Source organism: Muscardinus avellanarius, assembly GCF_963383645.1.
Source record: "Muscardinus avellanarius genome assembly, chromosome: 6".
NCBI lineage: Eukaryota > Metazoa > Chordata > Mammalia > Rodentia > Gliridae > Muscardinus > Muscardinus avellanarius.
The window spans coordinates 98,101,446-98,127,204 of NC_137791.1; the positions used below are offsets into that span (position 1 = coordinate 98,101,446).

Sequence of the window (25,759 nt, forward strand, 5' to 3'; positions counted from 1 at the left end):
GAACGTAAATGATAGGAAAAAAAGTTATGCTTTATTAAAGTCGATACTACAGAAGGCTTGGTTATTAAATTAAGAGACATACATTATATGTTACTTTAGTTAAAATAGGAACAAATAGAAAGCTATTTGAGGCGTGTAGTTTAAATCTGGGGTCTTTATGGATCTGGCAATGGAGAGAAATTTATGTTGAGACTAACAGGCAGAATAACTGATTTCCCATTACTAATTATATAAAATCTTCAGATGGATACAGTTTTGCAAGTAATTATATTTTCTAGTGCCTAGATCTTTTATACAAGCATCCTCAGTTATCTTTTTGTGTTGTTTGAATCATATATAGTGATGTTCATTATTCTCTATCTAAGAAAGCAGAATGGCCCAAAATAATTTCAGATATTTTTATGAGCTCTTTAGATACATATATAAGATAATTGTGTAAGAATAAGTACTCTCATTTTAAAAATGCAAGTTTATAGCAGTGAATGCATTTTGCAACCAGTCGACAAGTGTTTAGTTTCTTTTAATGAAGGAGATTATTAGCTACATTTTCAAAATTTGCAATTCTCATAGTTAACTCTGGCTCTGAAAAGTTCAGCTTTTTATACAAGGTAGAATGAAGAAAAAGTTCACTGGTCAAGTAGTGTAATTAAAATGGGATAATTTCCTGAATACTACTACTACTATTAATAATAATAATAAATTTTACTGTTCTGATTTCAAATAAAAATTAGAGGTGTAACACCTGCTATTTAGTGAATATTTAACAGGTACCAGGCACTATTCTAAGTGCTGTATAGATTTTAACTTTGTTGATCTGTGAGGTAGGTATCATATTTTTTCCATTTTAGACTGGAATAAATTGTGATACAGGATGATATGACAGTGCCCAGGGATGGGGCTTGGATTTGATTCCATGTATTTCTGATTATAGAACCATTCTCTTAACTCCTTGGTCCACATTTCTCTCTTGTAAGAATATGCACTCAATAAAAATGTGTACTGTTACATATATGCAAATGAGTATTACACTCTGTTTTAAGTGTTAACTGTCTAAGGGCTGCAAATGACTTACTCTAAAGATGAGTCAGCCTTCTGTCATTGTGTCAATATTATAGTGGGAACCATTTGTCAAGTAATTTGATGTGTATATAATTTTGGAGTGTTTAGAAATATTAATAGAATTCTGACATTTTACTCTTTTGAGACTATAAGGAAAGACTAAAAATTGTCATATTCATGAATACTTTTGAGGTATCTGTACCTAACACAAGTAAATGTGAACCTACAGCTAAACCTCTTTTAGATTAAATTCTTAAAAAGGGAGTTGAGACTTTTAGTTGTTGACAGAATATATTTGATCTTAAATTATTGCAAGCACTTAAATAAGTGCATTATCCTCTTTTGTTTTCAAACAGAATAAAGATCCTAAAATGTCTCGAGTTGCACTGGAATCTTTGTATAGATTGTTGTGGGTTTATGTAATTAGAATAAAATGTGAAAGCAACACTGTAACTCAAAGGTGAGTGAGTGCCTTAATTTATTTATTTTGTTGTTGGTTTTGTTTTGTTTTGTTTTGGTGGTACTGGGGTTCCTGGAAACCCTTCTACCTCCGGGCTACACTCCCAGACCTATTTTTATACTTTTTTATTTGGAAACAGGGTCTCTTAAGGCAGCGTGCCTGGCTTCAAACCTGCGCAATCCTCCTGTCTCTGCCTCCCAAGCGCAGGGATTACAAGCGTGCACCACCACGCCCAGCTTTAGTGCCTTGTTTTAAAGTGCATTTAAAATAAAACCTTGGGATTGGGGGAGGTAGCCCAGTGGTAGAACATTTGCTCAGAGGGTTGAAGGCCTTGCGTTTAATCCCTGCCTCCAAAAGAAATCAAGTAATAAAATCTTGTTAAAAAGAAATTGCACCGTTGAAATGTTAGCTTTTGGGGTCATGTGTGGTAGTACTCACCTGTAATACCAGTATTTGAGAAGCTGAATCTAGAAGTTCGCAGAGTGGCCTCAGCCATCTCGACCTCAGCCATCTAGACCCTGTTCCAAAAGGGCTGGGGGTGTAGCTCTGAGCTGGAGTGCCCCTGGGGCCAGTCCCCAGAATCATCTCACCCACAATACATATATGTATACTGGATAAAAATATGAATTCTCTTGACATAAAGAATGTGAAGACTTCTTGGCTAATGTGCTATAAGGTTGTGATCTCATTATAAACAAACTTTTCTTCCCATAGTCGTCTTATGAGCATAGTATCAGCACTTTTTCCAAAAGGCTCTCGAAGTGTGGTTCCTCGTGACACTCCCCTCAATATATTTGTAAAGATTATTCAGTTCATTGCTCAGGTGAGTAATATTCCTTAAGTCAGCCATAAAAGTAATATGACTTAATAAGTTGGAATCTTAAAACTTTTACACATCTAAAACATGTTAGCAAAGCATTGATGAATATTAATTGTGGAAAAGGGAAAGTGCTTAAACATGCAAAAAATAAAGGATACTCATGATTTTTTTTGTGATGAAATAAATTTAAATTATTAGTCCACACACTTGAGAAGAAACGGGAGATACACAGGTAGAAACACTTTATTTAAGAAAAGTAAAGAAAGTCTCCAAAAATCCTACAGTTAGTCTGTTTACTAATTATTTCCATGTACCTCAAGATTTATTATGAAATTGTTTTTATATTTTGTGTTAATATAGGCTCTTAGGTACAGCTAGAGAATCCACTGTAACTGGTTGCCAGGTATGATGGTACATGCTTATAGTCCTAGTACTTGGAAGATTGAGACGAGAATATATATATATGTTTTAACCTTAATTTATATGTGGTTTTTTTTCTGTTCATTTAGATTAATGGCTTAAGGACACAAATCTGCTTTTTTGCCTTATTCTTAGATGATAATATATACTAGTAAGTTATAAGGACTTATTAATTGATTTGGTTTTTTATAGGAACGTTTGGATTTTGCAATGAAAGAAATAATATTTGATCTTCTTAGTGTTGGAAAATCTACTAAAACTTTCACCATTAACCCAGAGGTAAAAAATAAAATAAAATAAAAAATAAAGATAACAGTGAGATTCTGTTTCAAAAATTAAAATTAAAAAGAGCTAAAAACTAACTCAGAGGTACAATGCTCCTCCTTGCAATTTCCAGTATTGCCCTCCCCCCTCCACATTAATAATATGTAGGAGTAATAGGCTATGGGTACTATTTGCTTATTTTCTTTGAGAAAAACTTTGGGAATCAAAGCTCTTAGGTTTAAATATGAACTTTACTTCTAACTGCAAATCTGAGCCTGGACAAGTTATTTTGCCTATCTGATCACTGACTGAATGGTCTATCATATTAAATATAGTAAAAAAAAAATATCAAAGAGAGGAAATTTTCCATGTTAGCCAGTTCAACTGACTTTTAGACGTTGTGACAGGACCTTAAGTATCTTTATGTCAATGATTTATATTCAAGGTGGTTTTTTGTTTGTTTGTTTGTTTGTTGTTGTTGTTTTTTGGTGGTACTGGGGTTCCTGGAAGCCCTTCTACCTCCGGGCTACACTCCCAGACCTATTTTATACTTTTTTTTTTTGGAAACAGGGTCTCTTAAGCCAGAGCAGCTGGCTTCGAATCTGCGCGATCCTCCCGTCTCTGCCTCCCAAGCGCGGGTATTACAAGCATGCGCCACCACGCCTGGCTTCAAGGTGTTTTTTAATATATATTATTCATCCAACATTTATTGAGTACCTAAAATATATCAGGCATTCTTTCCAGTGTTTCTCCTGGAGAAAGACAAAAATTCCTTTTCTTCACATGGAACTTATAATTAAAAAATAGAACAAGTGTTATATTCTACTTATGTCCACTTGATACTTAAGATATTAAATTTTTAGATTGTAAATTGGACGTGGTGGCGCACGCTTGTAATCCCAGAACTTGGGAGGCTGAGACAGGAGGATCGCACAGGTTCGAAGCCAGCCTCAACTATTTAGTGAGGCTCTCAGCAACTTAGTGAGACCGTTTCCAAATAAAATATAAAATAGGTCTGGGGGTGTAGCCTGGAGGTAAAAAGCCCCTGGGTTTCATCCCAGTCTCTCTCTCTCTCTCTCTCTCTCTCTCTCTCTCTCTCTCTCTCTCACACACACACACACACACACACACACACACACACACACTTTCAGATTGTTTCAGAATATTTTATAACGTAATTACCTGTCTTAAGCTACTGACTTTTTTTGTTTGTTTGTTTTGGTAGTGGTACTGAGGATCCCAGAGGCATTCTACCTCAAACTATACCCCCAGCCCAATTTTTTCTCTTATTTGGAAATAGGTTTCTGAGAGTCTCACTACTTGTTGAGGCTGTCCTTGAACTTGCGATCTTCCTCTCTCAGCTGCCCAAGTACTGGGATTGTAGTGTGAGCCATGACATCCGGCTAATGACTTTTGAGAATATAGAAAGGCAAAATAGATGTTATCTTTGTTCTTATTATTTTAAATTACTATACTGGTGCTTCTCACAATTAAATCTGAAGATATATGTATACATGGTTAACAGTTGGGTTTGAAAATTGTCAAAGTGTTTTTACCTGTACAGTTTTTTTAAGATAACCTACTAGTTATTACAGATTTTTAAATGGGTCAACCTGAGTGTTTTTATAGATAGATATGTAACATAGTTCCCAGCAACAAAGACTAGTAAACAGAAGACATTTTCTTGAACATCAGTTTTTAGGGAGGGGGTTGCAGGTCTGGGGCTGGAATCCAGGGGGAGTCAACCTCTGAGCGACGCCCCTGCCCTGTTTTTTTTTTTTTTTTATTCTTTATTTTGAAATAGGGTCTCACCAAGTTGCATAGGGCCTCACTAAGTAGCTGAGGCTTTCCATGAACTGTGATCCTCTGGTCTTAGCATCCCAGATGCTGGGATTACAAGCATGTGTCACCACACCCAGCTTGAACATGAGTTTCAACAATATTCTCTCCACTGAGAGAGAGAGTTTACTATTTCTTTTCTTTTCTTTCTTTCTTTTTTTTTTCTTTTCTTTTTTTTTTTTTTTTTGGTTGTCCTGGGGTTACTGGAAACCCTTCTACTTCCGGGCTACACTCCCAGACCTATTTTTTAATATTTTTATTTGGAAACAGGGTCTCTTAAGCCAGCATGACTGGCTTCAAACCTGCGTGATCCTTGTGTCTCCGCCTCCCAAACATGGGGATTACAAGTGTGCGCCACCATGCCCAGCGAGTTCACTATTTCTAAAATTAATTTTTTTCCTCACTGAAGTTCTCATCGTAGGACTAGAAAAAGTTTTGATTCTGGTGGGGTTTTTTGGTTGTTAATCATTTAAGCCTATATATTAGAATTACCTTTAATCCCTATATATTTCTAAGTTTGGGAAACCTATATTAGTTAAACTGGATAAAATGATCAGTTAACTTTTTTTTTTTTTTTGCGGGTCTGGGGATGGAACCCAGGGGCACTCGACCTCTGAGCCACACCTCCTGTCCTATTTTTTATTCTTTATTTTGAAACTAGGTCTCACTGAGTTGTAGAGGGCCTCACTAAGTAGCTGAGGCTGTCCGCGAACCACGATCCTCCGGTCTCAGCCTCCCGAATGCTGGGATTACAAGCGTGCGCCACCATGCCCAGCCAAGTAACTCATTTAAGCAAATACATGCAAAATGAAATATACTGGGGGAAAAAAGAATTAGCAAAGCTGCTTAGTTAATACTAAGCATTGGGGAGCTTTCCACTTCTTTCATTACCATCTGATACGCAGTTGAAGGAGGGGTCCTTGCTCTGCCATATAAGCTTCAAGTCTTAATCTTATTTAAATTTGAGAGGTTTATACATAGGGGCTGGGATTTAGCTCATTGATAAAGCGCTTGCGTGAGGCCCTGGGTCCACCCCTAGCACCACACAAACAACAACAAAAGCACACAGATAAAAGTTTTTATATTCTTCCCGTATTCCAGGGAGCTACCTTGTCCACCCACTGGGATACACGCAGCTGCTTTAGAGACCACTGGCGTGGGTCAGAGGCAGTGACAGCCTGGACTGAGATGGTAGTGATACAGGTAGAGAGAAGGCCGGCCCTGCAGCGAGCAACAGGGCATCCAGTGCAGTCAAGTCTGGGAAAAGATCATGTATTAGGTTGGAATGATTCTAATCTGGGGCATCGTTTTGACATGCAAGAGAGCTCTGAGGTTCTAAGTTCAGAGGAGAGGCAGATTGTAAAATTTGTTAGCAGTGTGGGATGGGTGGCAATCAAAGTTGTGTAACCCAGAGCTTTCTTGGAGAGGGAATCATGGGATGGGATAAAAGGAGGCAGCCTAGGAGGAGCTGGAAATGCAGTTGGAGATGACGTGGCCCAGAGTGGCACAGCAGTGGCAAAGGAAGGAAGGGAGGGTTTTGGGTGGGAAGGGACGCTGGAAGGTGCCCAAGCTACTGGTTGGTTCCGTAGCACACTCAGGATGGTCATTGATGAGTGAGAATTGCGATAGAGAAGCATTGTGGGGAGTGTTTACGCCATGAACATATTTGGGTTAAGTTAGAAGTACAACATGTTCAAGCCAGGCATAGTGGCGCATGCCTATAATCCTAGTACTTGGGAGCCTGAGACAGGAGGATCATAGGTTCAAGGGCAGCCTCAGCAAGTAGTAAGACTCTTGTCAACATAGTGAGCCCCTGTATCAAAGTAAATTAAAAAAAAAAAATAGTGCTGGGAGTGTAGCTGAGAGGTAAAATGCCCCTGGTTTCAATTCCTATTATCACACACACACACACACACACACACACACACACACACACACACCAAGTACAGCATGTTCAGTTAAAAGGGGAGGATTAAAGAAGATGCGAGGAATAGACCACTGATGGTAGAATGTTCCAGAAAATACAAGAACAGAAGGGATTCCACTGACTAGGAAGACTCGCACCTCCCACACTGCAGCATAAGCAAAGGGGAGGAAAAAGAGGTGAAGTTCTAAGCAGGCTGGTGTGGCTCGTAGAAGTTAAGGAAAGTCCAACACTTTTTCTTTCTGTAAAATAGAAGAAATGTCATCTGCCTAGAGTGGGAAGGGGATGGTTGAGGAAGGAAGGAAGAAGCTTGACATAGGCTTAGGGAATAGGAGACTCCAGAAGTGGTGGGTGATATTAGGAATTTGATATTAAAGCAAACTCTAGTGTCTACAATCATTAAAAATGTTGTGCCATAGCCGGGCATGGTGACCCATGCCTGCAATTCCAGTACTTGGGAGGCTGAGACAATTGAGGACGGCCTCAGCAACTTTACAGTGCCCTCTGCAACTAACCGAGACCCTCTTCCCAAATAAAAAAATAAAATGGGTCTGGGATAGAGCTCAGAGGTAGAATGCTCCAGGGTTGAATCACTAGCAACACACACACACACACACACACACACACACACACACACACACACACACATCCTCCCTCCCTCCCTCCCCCCCTCTCCCACCAAAGGTTAGTTTTCCTTCTGTCTTCCTTCCTCCCACCCCTCCAGTGTTATTTGATGACATGTTTCTAAAATGCACAGCAACAACGTGTGGCACTGATTTCTTCCTTTTGAAACTTTCTACTTTCCTCTGAAGAGAATGAACATAGGCCTCCGGGTCTTCCTTGTGATCGCGGACAGTTTGCAGCAGAAAGATGGTGAACCACCGATGCCAACGACAGGAGTTATTCTTCCCTCAGGAAATACTCTTCGTGTAAAGAAAATTTTTCTGAATAAAACCTTGACAGATGAAGAGGCAAAAGTCATAGGTTAGTGACAACTCAAATAAATACATTGCTTTGGAATACAGTTTAAGATTCTTTTGTAAAAGTCTATGATCAAGTCTAACATATATATTTGATAAATATGGCCATTCCAGTATATATGGTAGTAATATCCAATGAGTATTTTTTTAAAATAACATTTGTAATTCTTCATGTCAAGAATCTCTGGCTAATCTAGGCTTTCAAAGGATACTAAATTTTGTCCTTCAAACTAATAAGTGTTCTCTGCATAATTTTTACATAGTTTCCCCACTTAATTAAGAATATATCACAGTTGAAACTTCTTTTGTGACACTAATAACCTACCATCATATAAATATTGATAGGCCAAGTGCAGTGGCACATGCCTATAATCCCAGGTACTTGGGAAGCTGAGGCAGGAGGATCACAAGCTTGAGGCCAGCATGGGCAATTTAGTGAGATGTTGTCTCCAAGAAAAAATTTTTAGAAATGTTGAGTAGGCCAGGTGTGGTGGTGCATGCTTATAATCCCAGTACTTGGGAGACTGAGACAGGAGGAGGACAAGTTCATAGACAGCCTCAGCTACTTAGTTAGGCCTTCCACAACTTAGTGAGACCCTGGTTCAAAATAAAGAAAAGGAAATAGGCTGGGGGTATAGCTCGGAGGTAGAATGCCCCTGGGTTCTACCCCAGAACTGCATAGAAATTAAAAGGGTTGAATATGGTGCTCAGTGGGAGAGTGCTTACTTGCATGTGTGAGGCTTTAGGTTTGATCCCCAGCACCACAAACAAACAAACAAACAAATAAATTAGACTAAGTAAAAAGTGAAGAGTGTAGGCTTCATGACCAAAACCAACTACTAAGAATTCTTTTAACTTGTGATATTTTGTAACCCTGAGGTCTTTTTCCACCTCCAGGAATGTCAGTTTACTATCCTCAAGTAAGAAAAGCATTAGATAGCATCCTGCGACATTTGGACAAAGAAGTTGGGAGACCAATGTGTATGACTAGTGTGCAGATGTCTAACAAGGAGCCTGAAGATATGATTACGTATGTAGAAAGTGATTTACCTTCATTGCTGTTTCATTGCATAAAGTGTACAGATGGTTGATTCTTGCTTACCTGCATTTTCTCTTCCTCTTCTCGAGTTCTCCCAGCTTGCCATCTGCTATGGTGTTTAATACAGTGATCCTTTCCAAACACTCAGTTTTATTTTTTAACATGATATCAAACTGGTATAGATAGCAAAAGTCACCCTGGATACCATTCGAATTCATTGTCAATGACAGGGCCTTATATTTATTCCATGAATGATAGATAAATCTCTTTATCCTAGATATGTCTTATCATACTTGGTTTATTGAGTCAAACAACTGCTCTTACTTCCAGGAGACTGATAAACAAAGAAAAGAAAATCTGAACTCTGATATTTTTATTTCCTGGAACCAGAGGATACAGGGGGAAATAACATATAAGTAGTTTTATTTTAGGATGGTATCTCATCCTACTCCACCCCAAAGTTTGTAATTACTTGCCATCCCAGCATCTTTTTTCTTTATTGTTGCGGACTTCCTCCTTAGGACAGTATATTTAATGGCAGTAAGTTCTTTAGTTTTCTAGAAAGCATCTACAAATTCTCAATAAAGATTTTTAGGTATATTCATATTTCAGTTACAGGTCTTAGAATACCAAGTTAAGTATTGGTTTCTCAACTTTGTAAATAAATATTCGGTTACTATTATTTTTTTTAAATGATTATTATAAGCTGGGCGTGGTGGTGCATGCTTTAAATCCCAGCATTTGGGAGGCTGAGACAGGAGGATCGCCATTCACAGCCAGCCTCAGCTACTTAGTGAGGCCCTCCGCAACTCAGTGAGACCCTGTTTCAAAATAAAGAATAAAAAATAGGGCTTGGAGTGTAGCCCGGAAGTAGAATGCCTCTGGGTTCCATCCTCAGCACCGTAAAAAAATTATTATAAAAATAAAAAGGGCCTGGGGTGTAGTTCAGTGGTAGAGCATCTGTGAGTTCAAGCCCCATTACCACAAACAAATAAACACACAATTCAGGTGATTTCTTTAAGCCACATACAGTGGTGCTAGCCTGCAATTCCAGTACTTGCGAGGCTGAGAAATAAGGATCATGGGTTCAAGGCCAGGCTCAACAATTAGTGAGCCCTTCATAACTTAATGAGACCCTGTTTCATAATAAAAAATAAAAAGGGTGCAAGGTCAACTCAAAGATAGAATGCCCCTGGGTTCAATCACTAATACCAAGGGAATGGGGGAAGGCGGGGAGAGAATGATAGAGGTATAAGATGAAAGCACAGGTTTTATTTGTTTGTTTGTTTGTTTGTTTATTTATTTATTTATTTATTTTGGTGGTCTTGGGAGTGGAACCCGGAGGCTTTCTACCTCTGGGTTATAGTCCCAGACCTATTTTATACTTTATTTGGAAACAGGGTCTCACTAAGTTGCTGAGAGCCTCACTGAGTAGCTGAGGCTGGCTTCTAGCCTGTACGATCCTCCTGTCTCAGCCTCCCAAGCGCGGGGATTATAAGCGTGCGCCACCACGCCTGGCAAAATACAGGTTTTAATACAGGTCCTAGGGAGGGGTACACAGCATTTCCAGAGGCCACACCCACAAAGGTCGGGGCGTGTGTGGAGAGCAAATGGGCCACGTGGGCCAGTGCCTCTGTTGGGTCCAGAGTGTTGGCCACACGGGTCTCCCGCAGCAGGGAGGTTTAATTGGCATGTTTAAGCATGCAGTTACAAGTTCTAGTTGGCCGCAGCGTGCTGGAGAGACGGTCACTGCGGCCACCCGCACAGTTCTCATGGGGACCAGCGGGCGGGCCATCGAGGTTGCATCCAGTGGTCCCGTAGGAAGGTGGTGGACACCTGGATCTGTTGCACTGGGTAACTGGTGGGCAGCGAGCCGAGAGTGTGTAGAACTGGAAACTACGTCCAGGTGGCAGCCTGCTGCTTGAATGGAAAAGTTAAACTTCTATTTAAAGTGGCTGCCCGGGCACAGTACACTAAGAACGCTACGCAGCATCTTCATTTTCATCTTCATTGGCCAGTTTTCTCTTTTCATTATCCATTTTTTGTGAAATGGCACATGGTTCCCTCACGGGAGGACAAGCAGCTCCCACATCCGGGGTGTGTGTGAGAGCTGGACACCACGCACGCGCTACCCAGCAGCGCGGAGAGCTGGTGGCCGGTCACGATGCTGGTCGGCCTCGGAGCCTTCGCCATGGCATGCTGGTGGCTTAGCTCGGCTGTGTCCTTAGAGTGAATGTGTAGTCGCTGAAATTCAAACCATGTTGTTAGCGGCTGGTGTCAACCAAGTCACCGTACTGAAATGCACCCCTTTTGGGACCATGCCAACCATGGGCCAACTAGAAAAAAGCTCCAAAAGAAGATAGGGGTCCACTGCCAGTGGTAACTTTCCCAAAACACTTTCTCTTTTTTTCTTCATAAAAATTATTTGATCAACTGGAAAACAATTTGGATAAAATAAATGAACTAAAAACCTTACTTCATAATGCATACTAGAATAAAAGCTGAGATATTAAAGGGCTAGACATTTAAAAAAAAACTATCCAGTGGCCCTAAGTAAATAGAAGTGTTGGGGATTTTTTTTTGCACCTGCAGAGAAGGACCTGGGTTCCATTCCTAGCACAACCAAGGAAGGGAGGGTTGGAAGGAACAAATTATTCAGTTGTATTAAATCTCTTCCCTGAAGGGACCAGGATTTAAAAAAAAAAATGGGCACATTTTATTACATAAATGTTAAATATGTGTGTTTGTATGTGCGTATCACGAAAGGCCAAGAACAAAACCAACAGAGATCTATGAAAATGCCTGAACCTAAAACCCTTGTTAGTATGAGATATTAAATAATAAGTTTTTTGGCTAATTTTTATAGGCACCAAATAATAACTGACATTTAGATATTTAATAATGTCAATACTCTTACTTATAATATTAACATTTACTAACTAAATGTTTGTAGAAGGCTAAATTGTTAAATATTTAATTGGAGGAATTATTAATTTGTAAAATATTAAATTAAAATTAATATATAATAAAGTTGCTATGCTTGTTTTCTATTTAAGAAAAAATTTTGCTGTCCAGCTGTCTCTCTTGAATTACCTCTGAATTCTTTTTTGTTTATTATCTACTTTTATTTGTATGAATTTGTAAAAAAAAATTTGTATACCCTTTTATTATACCATTTTGTAATTACTTTTGCAAACTTGATTTAACTGTGAAGCATATGTAATATACTTATTAGAATATTTGTGATATGTTTTTCAGCGGGGAAAGAAAACCTAAAATTGATTTGTTTAGAACTTGCATTGCTGCAATTCCAAGGTTGATTCCCGATGGTATGAGCAGAACGGACCTCATTGAATTGTTAGCCAGGTAAATAAGAATCACTGTCTGCCCTGTTGATTTTTGTCTTTGCTTTGCTTTTACATTTGTGATACACTTGTGTTATTAACCCTGTACATGTAATACTAAAGACATTTTTAGCTCTTCAATTTACCTTTTTTAAAATATACTTTTATTGATGCATATTGATCTCACATTATAATGTGGTTGAAAATTTCTACCGCCATCTGGTCATAGTTGTTTGGGTTTATATAACAGCTATCCCTTTATCTAGACGTTATCAGTGTATGCTGATGCCCACTTTTAGGAATGAATTATTGTGTTTACTCCTACCATTTCTTTAGCATTTCAAGATCTCATTTTCAGTTTTTTTTTTTTTTCCCCTATGGAAGAACCTGTAGCCAAGTTTTTATTTCTTTTTTCTCTACTGGGTATAATATGGCTCTATAGAGTGAATATATGACCTAACAATCAAGCTCAAATGCTAACTCCTCAAACTAGTTCTAAGTGTAAGCCTGTTGAGAAAAACTGCTTCATCAGTGGCATCAGGGAGAGCCTAGATTAGGGGTCAGAAAATATTTTCTGCAGAGGAACATATTAAATATTTTAGGACTTGTAGGTCACATGGTCTCCGTCACAGATAACATCTCTTTTGCTCTGGTATAGAAACAGCCGAAGTTGGTATGTACGAGTAAGCAGGCCTGGCTTTGTTCCAGGACTCTCTGGCCAGATTTAGCCTCTGAGCCAGTTTGCTGTCCTCTGCCCTGGATGGAAAATCAAGCATAGTGACTGTAATGAAACCAGGATACTTGTCTGTATTGAAAGGTATTTACTGCTTGCTGGGCACTTCCCAGCTAGACTCAAATTCACAATGAATCAACATTGAATAGATTGCTCCCACAACCCTTCCTGCCCTCTTCTTTTGAAAATAGCTGGTGTTTTACCCAGCTGTATACCACCTTGTTCTGAGCTGTTAAAAGCTGTTTTATAGAGATGGAATCATGGTCTTTTTCTCCCATGAGGATTGCCTGGAGAGACCCTGGGGCGACTTTGAAGCTTTGTACTATTTGATAATTTCTTTCCTTTCCTGCTCCGTCTCTTCATTTTTGCATTAATTACCTTGCAGAGTTACAAAGTTCTTATCAACATTAGAAATTAAGAATGTTAATTATTTATAAGCGTCATCCTTAGGAGAGCAGTCAAACAACTGTTCATCCACTCTTACTTCTCCCATCTAGTCTTTGTGAATAGTGATAAGATAGATGCTCTGCATCCCCCACCTAGAGGAAACTGCGCCCGTGAGGGGCGGGGTGAGGGAGCCTGGTAAAGCAGCCAGGGAATGATAGTTCGCTTTGCTATTTACTTGGCTTCTTTGCCCTGTGATATTCATTTCATAATTAGTTTACCAATGGAAAGGAAGATCCTAAGATTTGTCCTCTTTTGTCCTCTATCCCTGTCTTTTGGAATTGTGATGTAAAAGAAATGTTTACTTAAAAATAAAGGAAGCTAAGTGTGCTGACACATGCCTGTAATCTCAGTACTTGGGAGACTGAGGCAAGAGGTTCCAAGCCAGCCTCAGCAGTTTAGCAAGGCTCGCAGCACCTTAGTAAGACCCTATTTCCAAATAAAAAATAAAAGTTTGTCTAGGGCTGAGGCTCGGAGGTAGAATCCCCTTCGGTTCTATCCCCAGCACCACAAACATATAAATAAAAATAAGATGGAATAAAATAAAGGAAGCAAATGAAACAAAGATGTATTGTAAATTTGTAGACCTGTGTGCAGTCTCTCAAGAAAGCTAATTCCCCTACCTTTAATTAGCCAGACCTCAGTGTTATCTCCTTTATACAGTGAGTACTTAAACCTATCTATGTGACTCAGAATACATATGCATGATCACACAGATAGCTCTAAGATACATATTAACCTTCCAGTGTTTCAGGGATGTTGGGATAACCTTTAAAACAGTATCATGGAGCTCAGTCACTCCTTTGGGGCTTTCATCTGACCCTGTTTCCTTGTGATGACTGATGTAACTGCTCCTGCTGGGTCACGGTTTGCTCCGAGTCTAGGTAGCTGTAATGCATTTCCTCTTCAGTCTCATTGTTAGCAAAAATTGATTTAGTGAGGACCAGAACAGGGTAAAGGCTGTGAAACTTCCTTTCTCCTAAGCCACACACACAACTTTCCTCATCTGTCCATAAGGATAATGCCATCTTCTCAGCTTCCCACGCATTTGTAATTGTGGTGCATTTATAATATTACCAGCTTAATTATTCAGGATATCTCTAACTCATTTGTCTTCTCAGTCACCAGAATAAGCCTCTTCAGCCTCAATACAAAAACTCTTACTTATATAGGAATATATATTGATGGCTGAGGCCATTTTTTATAATTTTTTTTAGCATTTTTATACATTTTGTCAAAATCCTCTAAAAGTATTTCCACAGGTCCTGTTTTATTTTGATTTATTATTATTATTTTTATATTAGGCATTGAACCCAGGAGCAGTCTACCTCCAGGCTAAGGGTTTCCAGTCGGGCGTAGTGGCACACGCTTGTAATCCCTGCGCTTGGGAGGTGGAGACAGGAGGATGGCGCAGGTTCGAAGCCAGCCTCACTGGCTTAAGAGACCCTGTTTCCAAATAAAATATAAAAAATAATTCTGGGAGTGTAGCCTGGAGGTAGAAAGGCTCCATCCCCAGTACCACCAAAAAAAAAAAATAAAAAATAAAAATAAAAATAAAAAAGAAAAAGGGTTTCTAAGTTTCCAAACCTGAGATCCTTCTATCTTAGCCTCCCAAGTATTGGGAATTACAGATGTGTACCACCATGCCTGGCAGTTTAAATGTTTTTAAAAAGCGATTTTAAATAGCCTCTTGAATTTCTGTAGACTTAAACTGTCTTTAGGGCCTTATGTGTTAACACGTTCCCCAGCCTTTGGCATACACCAGTCATGGTGTTACTCCTGAATTTCCTCTCATCCCCACCTTCAAGAATTAATTGCTGTAAAACTGATTCCTTCTTGATTTGTTGCATTTTTTTTTCATAATCAGCCATCTTATACGTAACTGTAGCCTCGCCTGCATGTAAGGAATAATTGTTATGTCCTTTCTCATGATGGCAAAGGATATAGCAATGTAAGAGAGTGCTGAGATATTATGTGATTAGACATCATTGTTTATTCATTAGAGGATAACAACATATGATATTTTAAGGATCAAGGAATTTTTAAGTGGCATTTTGACATTTATTCTTCTCTAAGATATAGCATTTGAACTAAGATCAGATATAGTAAAAATATCAACTAATTTGGGCCGGGCATGGTGGCGCACGCTTATAATCCCCGCACTTGGGAGGCTGAGACAGGAGGATCGCACAGGTTCGAAGCCAGCCTCAGCTCCTGAGTGCGGCTCTCAGCAACTTAGTGAGACCCTGTTTCCAAATAAAATATAAAAAAGGTCTGGGAGTATAGCCCGGAGGTAGAAAGCCTCTGGGTTCCACCCCCAGTACCACCAAAAACAAAAACAAAAACAAAAAAAACTGATTTGAATATATTCATATGTAAATTTAACAAATGAATATAGATTAGCATAAAGATGAGTATTGCAGAAAAAAAAGCAAGTATTGGTTCCCATCTTCTAACATCTTAGAGACCAATTAAGAGGACATATGTTTTAGCATCTTGGTTTTATGTTTTAGGTGATAAACTGCAGGGAAGGTGTTGAGGCTTGCTAATGGGCTCTGTTCTTGGCAGGCTCACAGTTCACATGGATGAAGAACTGCGTGCTCTGGCGTTCAACACACTGCAGGCACTAATGCTTGATCTTCCAGATTGGCGGGAGGATGTTCTTTCAGGATTTGTCTATTTTATTGTTCGTGAAGTGACTGATGTTCATCCCACACTTCTTGATAATGCTGTAAAGATGTTGGTACAGTTAATCAATCAGTGGAAACAGGCGGCCCAAATGCATAATAGAAGTCAGGACTCACAGGTACCGAATTCCCCTATATCGTCATCTTGTGTGCCATCAGTGGTAAACGACCCATAGTGATGTTGATACAGATTTGCTTTCTCAAACACTAATTTATCCACCAGTCTTAGTCACTCTCAGTGTGTTCATAATCCCTTGCCTTGAGCTTTCCAATAGTTCATGTATTAAATATAAAATGTGTGTCTAACCTCTATCAGCTTCTTCCATTGGTAACAATTAGCTTTTAGTGAGCATAGAAAGAAGAGCTAATTCTGGCTCACATTAGGTTGCTTTCAGTATTTTTATAGTTTGTATAATCAAAATGTCAGTGGTCTTCCGTGTGGATTATTTGACTCTTTTATGAAAGGTCCTGGTCCTTGTTTCATGTTTACAATGTCTTTCTGTGCTCCTCAGTCATAAAAGGTATTAAGTTGTTGACTTATGATAATATATAAACCAAAGAAACTCATAATTATAGAATTGCACCATCTAAGCCAACCTGGCGTCTCAACCGTTCCGGAACATACAAATCACCAGGGACCCAAGGAAAGGTCTACATTTTGAGTATGAAGGGTCCAGTCCAGCCCCTCATTTTCCCACGTAGGAACATTAGAGCAAGTGGGATACGTGTCAATTCCAGGATTATGAAGCAGCCAGAGAATGATAGAAGTTATGGACATAGTTCACGTTTAGACTGCCAATGAAATGCTTTTTTCTCCTTTTGCATGATTATAATCATAAATTAAATGCTATGCCGAGCGTGGTGGCACACGCTTGTAATCCCTGCGCTTGGGAGGCGGAGACAGGAGGATCGCGCTAGTTCGAAGCCAGCAGCGCTGGCTTAGGAGACCCTGTTTCCAAATAAAAATTAAAAATAGGTCTGGGAGTGTAGCCCGGAGGTAGAAGGGCTTCCAGGAGCCCCAGTACCACCAAAAAAAAAAAAAAAAAAAAAAAAAAAATTTAAATGCTGTTTGAATTGCTTGAGTCTGACCTGTAGCCACCATTTCCATAATTTGTTTTACTTTTCTCATTTGTTCTTTTGGAATGTCTGTGCATCCATACTGGTAATCTTATTTCTAACTTGTGTTTGCTTCTCAAGCACGGTGTGAGCAATGGAGCGGCTCATCCTCCTCCTCTGGAAAGGAGCCCGTATTCCACTGTGTTCCACGTGGTTGAAGGGTTTGCGCTTGTAGTTCTCTGTAGCAGTCGACCTGCCACTAGAAGATTAGCCGTCAGTGTCCTTAGGGAAGTACGGGCCTTATTTGCACTTTTGGAAATACCTAAGGTAAGATTGAGGTACTTTGTCTAGGTGTCTAATGAACCTACTTAGAAACCATCCTTTGTCATCCTTATCCCACTTTGATGACTACCATGTATACTTTATAGCAAAGTATTTTTGAGAGATCAAACTAACCTACCTGCCCTCAAGTTCTTTCATAACTAAGAGTGTAAAGCATACTTTCTTAGCTTATACTTAGCTGGAGTTAATTTTCTTAAACATTCCTTGTATTTTAGACTTATGATATCTTTTTTCTAGGGTGATGATGAGTTGGCCATAGATGTGATGGACAGACTGAGCCCATCCATTCTTGAGAGCTTCATCCATCTCACAGGGGCTGATCAGGTAACTGTGATGGTTTCATGCTTCTCAGTTTGGTTTTGGGACTTAAGACAAATATATATACATACATACATGAATGGATTTCCTTAAATGTAATGTATTGGGAAGTATTTTTTTAAATATGTAAAGTGCTTTCAAGGTAAAATAATGTATTTTTTAATTGGTATTTGCTTATGCTATAGTTCTTGACAAAATTAGATAAGCTGATTTTATATTTCTAAAATTCTAAGTTTTCCAGTCTAATAAATTTCCCTTAAATTTAATGTTCTGTGGACTACTATTTGCCATTTACTCCAGTAACTAAGATTCTTGACCTTAAGACACCGGTTAAAACCATATGGGGAAAATGTTGTTCAAATTCAAAGCAAAACTTATACTCTACTTCTTCAGTTTGTTTGCTTTGTCACAAGAGTTTAAATACAATAGATTTATAGTATAATACTCTATGCCAATGTCATATGTAATTAACTTTTTTTTAAGTGGAGAGAAGAGTCTTTGTCAGCAAATGCATTACAAAGAAAACTTACACAATTTTTTTTTTAGTTGAGTTTGGGGAAAAATAATAGATCATATGTCACAATTCTAAGGTTGACATAAGAGCAGTTATCAAACTTTACAACTTGAAAATTCTTTCACTCCTCTTTTGTTGTACATGGACAAGAGGTTTATGTGCATTCTGCATAACACGTGGCTGTAATAATTAGTGAATTATAAACAACCAAGGGAGGTAGTAATAAAATTTTGTAAGCCTAAAGAATGATTAAAAGAATTCAAAAGTTTCAATTTAGATTATTAATCATTAATTATGTTAATGAAGATGTGAGTTGCTCTGAAGGCAAGTCTTTGTCTCTCCAGTGTAAGAGCTGGAATACTACTGAACAAATATTTAAGAATATGTACCTTTGGAGAAAAGTCGTTTTCTAGTCTGTTCCACTTCTCTAGAAACTTCAGAGTGCTCATAAAATTTGGATATTCAGGCCTGAATTATTTAAATTAGTGGTTCATAACCTTTTTTGTTCATAAATCCTTCAGAGAATAATGATAACTGTGGATTCTCCAGAAAAATTCATGTATGCATGTGCAATTTCTGGCCTTCACTTTTTCCAACTGTGCACAGTGGTAGCACATCTATGATCCCAGTACTTGGAAAGCGGAGACAGGAGGATCACAAGTTTGAGGCCAATCTCAGGAATTTTGTGAGATCCTGTTTCAAAATAAAAAATTAAGAGGGCTGGGGGTCTTGCTCGGAGGTAAAATACCCCTAGATCCAAAGAGAAAGGAAAGAGAAAGGAAAGGAGGGAGGGAAGAAAGGTAACTCAATTCTTCCCTAAACCTACCTTGGACCTCATATTATCTTCTATTCTAGAAATCACCAGTAGACCACTTCCACTTTAAAGCAATTCATATGGGAAAACTTTGATAGTTATTGGAATGAACAGTAACCAGTTCTTTTTTTGTCTACCCAGACCACTTTGCTGTACTGCCCTAGCTCGATAGACTTGCAGACATTAGCAGAATGGAACTCTTCGCCTATTAGCCACCAGTTTGATGTGATTAGTCCGTCACACATATGGATATTTGCACATGTGACTCAAGGCCAAGACCCGTGGATTATAAGTCTCTCCAGTTTTTTAAAGCAAGAAAACCTTCCCAAACACTGCTCTACAGCTGTGAGCTACGCTTGGATGTTTGCATACACCAGGCTGCAGTTGTTGTCCCCCCAGGTTGATATAAAGTAAGTGATTTTCCTAGTGGGAATGTGAAAATGTATCTGCTCTCAGCTTACATACTGTATGTATGTGAAAAGTGGATGTGTCATAAATAATGTGCCATACTATATTGGTATCTTTAGGAGAGAGAGTAGAGAGAGAGTAGAGTTGTAAAGGAAGCAGTCTTATAACCTCTTTGTCCTTTTCATGTATTCAGTTTCACCAAATTTTGTTTTTCTTGTGTCTTATTCAATATGCTTTATGGGTGCATTATAGTCTTGCATCGTGATGTAAGTCATGCTGACAGTGGCGTACATCCTCACAGCACTTGGTGCCCCCCCCCGCCTCGCTGTTTCCCCCATCCCAATACAGAGTGCTGAGACTGACCTTGCTATATTCTGATTCACACACAGTCAATGGTAGTATTTTCATTAATGAACCTCAATCTTCCTCTTCCCCTACCCTTAGCCCTACTCCCTGCCTCCATTTAAGGTTCCTCCAATATTCTGTGGAGTCCCTCTTGTATCCAAATTATTCCCTAGCTTGCACATATTAGAGAAAACATATGAGCCTTCAGTTTCCTTGATTGGCTCATCTCACTTACCATAATATTCTTTGGGTCCCTCCATTTTCTTGCAAATGACATAATTTTGTTCTTCTTTACTGCTGAGTAGAATTCCAATGTGTATATTTCCATAGCACCACAATTCACAATAGCCAAATTATGGAACTAACCCGTGTGTCTATCAACAGATGAATGGATTACAAAATTTTGTTTTTCTTGATTGCACTGAGCTTGATATACAATATGTGTCTCAGGTGGGCATGGTGGCTCACGCCTGTAATCCCCAGTACTTGGGAGGCTGAGATAAGAGGATCGTAGTTTGAGGCCACTCTCAGCAACTTAGCAACACAGCAGCTCTACTGAGACCCTGCTTCCAAATAAAAAATAAAATAGGGAATAGGGCTGGGCTATAGGTAGAATGTCCCTCTGTTCAATCTATACTACAGTATGTGTGTGTGTGCATGTGCGCGCGCCTAACACATATTATTCCACATAGATTTAGTACTAGTAATAAAAACTTGATGCTCACCATCTCCCCCTCAACTGATTGAAGTTTACATTAGTCGTAAAAAGCGTTTTAAAGCATATTGTATGACTTATGCCAGCCTATTTTTCTTCTTTCTCCATAGTAGCCCCATCAATGCTAAGAAAGTAAATGCTACCACAAGCAGTGACTCGTACATCGGCCTGTGGAGGAACTATCTGATCCTGTGCTGCAGTGCAGCGACGTCTGCGTCCTCTCCCACCTCTACAGGCTCCGTGCGGTGCTCCCCTCCCGAGACGCTGGCGTCCACCCCTGACAGTGGCTACGGCATCGACTCCAAAGTGAGTTATGCAGACCCGCCACTGAAGAACGAATGGCATGGGAAGGAATATCTTAAAATTTATTTTCTTGGGTAATATAGTAAACTGAGTGAATAGTATCTTTTTTGCCTGAATTAAAAATAAAAAAAGAAAACCTAGTCCTAGATGGAATCCACAATAGAAATAGAGTTTTTCATGGGAAAGAAGGTCCCAAACTCGTTAAATTCATCATAATGGATATTTTTAAGGAAAATATCATACCCTTTGTTTCCTGGAGTTCTCATACTCTTGAGAATCCAAAAGGAATCATTTAAGTCATCAAGTGCTTTTCTGAAATTTTCTCTAAATCATGTATTGATACAATGAACACTCAGTAAGAGCAGTTATGTGGTTTTTATGGTATGACACAGAATCTGGCATAGTTGAACAAAACTTAAAATTGGGGTGTCTGACTTTAACACTGTGACCAGTTTAGAAATAATTTTGTTTGACTGATGTTTGTGGGTCCAAAGATTTAGAAACCCAATGGGGAGAGTTGGCCTCTTATATGATGGTGAGTCTCTGTAAGAAATTAAGAGACCCACAAACAAGTTCTCCTAATAAACTTGCAGTAAGCCACTAGATAGCCGTTTGTAGGTTACGTACACACAGCACCTCGTTCCTTACAGAAGTTTCATCTGACCATTGTCCTTCATCAGATTTGAAATGTGAAATGTTAAAATCTTTAGTTGGACATAATATCACTAGTGGCTGCTCTAAATACAGTATTTTTTCTTCCCAGATTATTGGTATCCCATCCCCTTCATCCTTGTTTAAGCACATAGTTCCAATGATGCGCTCTGAGAGCGTGGAAATCACAGAATCCCTTGTGCTAGGCCTCGGCAGGACCAGCCCTGGAGCGTTTAGGTAACTACCTTCTTAAGTTTCTCCACGCACTGATACAGTGAGCATAGGGCTTAGAGGAGGTGTGGGGGAATATCGAGCAGAGTTCTTTTCAGGATAGTTGCCTAGAAACTTTGACTTCCACCCATAACTAGTCAAGTGATAATGAATGAAGTTCATTTACTTGAGCTGTTTTTTGAGCAAATTAAGACTTACCCTATTTTCTTCATAAAATTATTCTTTTCTTTTTTCTTGTTTTTTTTGTTTTTGTTTTTGCTTTGGATGAGGATTGAACCCAGCTATACCCCCATCCTACAAAATTATTAAGAAAATTTAAAAATCCATATAGAAATCTATTTCTAAAGTGGTAAAATAAGCCAGGCCTGGTGGCGCACACTAGTACTTGGGAGGCTGAGACAGGAGGATTGCAGGTTCACGACCAGCCTCAGCTACTTAGGCCCTCTGCAACTCAGTGAGACTCTGTTTCAAAAAAAAAAAAAAAAAATTAAAACCTAGGGCTGAAGGTATAGCTCGGAGGTAGAATGCCCGGAATTCTATCCCTAGAACTGAAAAAAAAAAAAAAAAAAAGTTGTAAAATAACACATGATCTTCAATATTTTCTCACTCAATTAATTTGGTTGTTTTGTTTTTGCTTTTGGTACTGGCAGTTGGACCCAGGGGCATCCTGCCTCTGTCCTACTTAGTTTATTCACATAGTGATTCTGTTAATACATAATCTCTTGGGCTAGCACTTTAAACTCCAGTTTTCCCCTTTCTTGTTTGAGAGAATGGGAATCTTTCAAGGAAATATTGAAGCACATATTTTATATTCTTGATATTTCTTATGTTACTGAAATAAATTCTTCACTTTTGCTTGAGATTCTATGTTTATGTATCCTGCTGGGTTCTCATTGTATCTTTTTTGAGAATTTCTTCAATTCATATGAGGGTATTTTTTTTTCCTTCCAAGATAACATGTGCAAGAGCCTTGGATGATAAGTTATAATATATCTATAGGTATGGGAAAGCACTCGGCAGAAATGACTTTTTGGTAGAGTATATTAATTACAGACAAATATATTCTTGTGCTAATAAAAATGGGATGTAAGTGTTAAATCAACTTAAAACATTATCAACTTCCTATGAATAGAGACAGTTTTGAGACAGATGCTTTTTGTATTCTTCTTGGACTTTAAAAAGTTTCCCCACTTTATACAGTAAGAACAATTTTAGTTTATAATCAAAATGTAAGCAAAGAGGAATTCATTATTTCCATGAAATTCCTATCTTCTTACTTGTTAATTTGACTTATAAAATTCTAAAGAGATAATAAAAAATGCAATGATTAATTTGTGAAATTGTTCAATGAACCAATATTTGTAATAACAGATAAAATTGAAGGATTCAGTAATAAATTATAGTGGTTAAGAAAATTTTGGTTAATCTCACCCTGTGAGAGAATATTATGAATTAATTGAGACATATGAAAATAGCTATGCTATTGATAAGTAAAGGAAAAATGATACCCTTTTCTATAAAAAACAGAGGTTTTTTTTTTGTTTTGTTTTTGCTGTACTAGGGATGGAACCCAGGAGCATTCTACCTCCAAGCTACACCCCCATCCCTATTTTTTTTTTTATTCATTATTTTGAAACAGGGTCTCACTGAGTTGCAGAAGGCCTCACTCAGCAGCAGAGGCTGGCAGAGTCTCACTGAGTTGTAAAGGGCCAACTTAAGTAGCTGAGGCTGTCCACAAACCACGATCCTCCTGTCTCAGCCTCCCAAATGCTGGGATTACAACAGTGCGCCCCCATGCTGGCAAAAGACAGGCTTTTAACTACATAATATATTTGTGATAAGCAAAATGGTTGAACAAAAATATTAATAGTTCTTAACTTTATCCACTAAAGTAAATAGCCTATACGGTAGTTTCCAAATGTTTATTTAGTCAAGATGAAACTATAAAAGTATTTAGAACATTAAGATTAGGGTTAACATGTGTCAAGTTGTACCTGTTTAGCCATTAATAGAATGTATATCTTTTATTACTTATTTTAGGGAACTAATAGAGGAATTACATCCCATAATTAAAGAAGCACTAGAAAGAAGGCCAGAGGTAAGCTGTGTCTTAGAGTTTCCTGTCATTAAATATTTATTTGGCAAACAATTTTTTTTTCCTGCTGTATCATATATGTTATACCAAAAGTTAGAAACAAGTAAAAGATTATGTAGTGTATTTTTAAACCTTTTTCTTTTCAGATAGACTCTTTTTTTTCCTTTTTTTAAAATTTTTTATTAGTGCACTGTATTCATACATCATAGTGGGATACAAAAACACTTTTGTAGACATACATGCACACATCGCCAGTCAACCCCCACCCGATCCCCACCCCATTCCCTCCCCATCCCTCCTTCCTATGCTTGGCTTAGTGGTTGACATCTAGTATTATAGCAATTTATCAGATAGACTCTTTGCCCTACAAGAGAACATAAGTAGAAACTCGTCATGTAAAGCAGACTACACACTGCTTAAGTGTGAGCAGGAAGTAGAGAATAGACACAGGGAGCCAGAGGCCCATTTCGGCTCATGGGCCCCAGTTTGACAGTTGTAGATCTAGAATCTCAAATCTACAGATCTACACCAGGCTTTGTGCCACTTTCAGAAACTCTGTGTCTAGTGGAGCAGATGACGATGTAAGCCGTAGTTAGAGCAGGTTATTACACACTCAGAGTCCTAGGTGCAGTGTTAGAACTGCAGAGAAGAAAGCCTGGTACTGAAGGGAAAGGAAAGCATTGTGGAAGAAGGCCGGTATTTCAGGTAAATTTTAAAGGATGCTCCCTACTGAAAGCAAGGGAGGAGTGTTCTAGGTAGGAAAAGAAGCACTTGCAGATTTTAAAAAGAATTTGGAATTCACCCAACTGTATAGGATTTGTAGGTGTCCTATCTGTAGGACAAGAGACATAATTTAATTCTACCCTGTAGAGTAACCATAATGCCCCCATTCTGTCATTGATCTGATTTTTGTATTAGAATGATTATTTTGGTTACAATGTGTGATGATTTATTTGAAGAAAGTAGAATTGGAATACTCTTGAGTCCTGGGATGGGGGTCAGGGATCATGATCCCGAGATGTTAGAACCTTGCGCTGACGTGCCTTGATGGTGAGTTGAGGTTTGAGAACCTGAGACTCCGTCTTTCTATGAAGCCAGAATGAAAACGGGCCAGTTATAACTTTGTGGAATTCCCAAGGACTATTAAGAAACCATCCTCTTCTAAGTGAATTGCTCTAGACTGTAAAAAGACCCTCAAGGAAACACTACAGTTAATGAATTTGGCCTTCAGCAAATTGGCCCACAGTGGAAAACAGAAAGCAAACGGGGAACGAGCTTGAAAGAGTGGCATGTTTCAAATTGATCCATATGATAACTACCTCACAAATGAAATGATGAGCTGAAGTGGAAAGTGGTGTAGAAAACCTGTGTCTTACATATAGCTTCCTCTTAGGAGCGGAATCAGGTTGAAGCGTTAGAGCGATTATTTTAGCCATTAGTTCTCTTGGCTCTAGTAATACAAACATATTTATTCATGTCCTAGTAAGAAAATAAGTTTTTGAGAGAGAGAGAGAGAACGCCAAAATTAATTAAATGGGAAACTTGGTCATAAGTAAAATCTGTAGGTTTTCTTAAGTGCCCTTTAGGATTGCTTTCTACCATATAAAGATCTTTGTATCTTTGAAATAGAACATGAAGCGGCGCAGGCGCCGAGACATTTTACGAGTACAGCTGGTACGAATCTTTGAACTGCTGGCGGATGCTGGTGTCATTAGTCACAGGTCGGTATTGGTCTTTATTTTGTAAAAACTGAGGAATGATTAGGGAGCATCTTCTCTTTTCCCTTGTGAAAACAGGAAAGTATCTTTGCAACAACAACAACAACAAAAAAAAAACTGTAACACTGTCCATGTTTACCAACCTGAGAGGAGTCATGCAGTACTTCAATCAGTGGTCAAACAGTACAGTGAAGAATCTACCAGAACTAGATTGCTTTGGGCAAAAATTGCTTATA

General features: G+C 38.6%; 1 protein-coding gene across 2 annotated transcripts in view; it reads left to right on the forward strand.

Moving 5' to 3' along the window:
- The window catches only part of FRYL (FRY like transcription coactivator), a gene marked incomplete at both ends in the record, with an annotated part of 144,964 nt that overhangs the window by 32,051 nt on the left and 87,154 nt on the right, over positions 1–25,759 (forward strand). For both annotated transcript variants that reach the window (XM_080697003.1, XM_080697004.1), the window contains 14 exons: positions 1,416–1,519; positions 2,234–2,342; positions 2,952–3,038; positions 7,599–7,770; positions 8,664–8,796; positions 12,064–12,171; positions 15,895–16,132; positions 17,211–17,396; positions 17,649–17,735; positions 19,199–19,467; positions 20,636–20,831; positions 21,592–21,716; positions 23,751–23,808; positions 25,435–25,526. In XM_080697003.1, the coding sequence (XP_080553129.1) occupies positions 1,416–1,519; positions 2,234–2,342; positions 2,952–3,038; positions 7,599–7,770; positions 8,664–8,796; positions 12,064–12,171; positions 15,895–16,132; positions 17,211–17,396; positions 17,649–17,735; positions 19,199–19,467; positions 20,636–20,831; positions 21,592–21,716; positions 23,751–23,808; positions 25,435–25,526 (1,964 nt within the window). The remainder of the gene's footprint in view (positions 1–1,415; positions 1,520–2,233; positions 2,343–2,951; positions 3,039–7,598; positions 7,771–8,663; positions 8,797–12,063; positions 12,172–15,894; positions 16,133–17,210; positions 17,397–17,648; positions 17,736–19,198; positions 19,468–20,635; positions 20,832–21,591; positions 21,717–23,750; positions 23,809–25,434; positions 25,527–25,759) is intronic.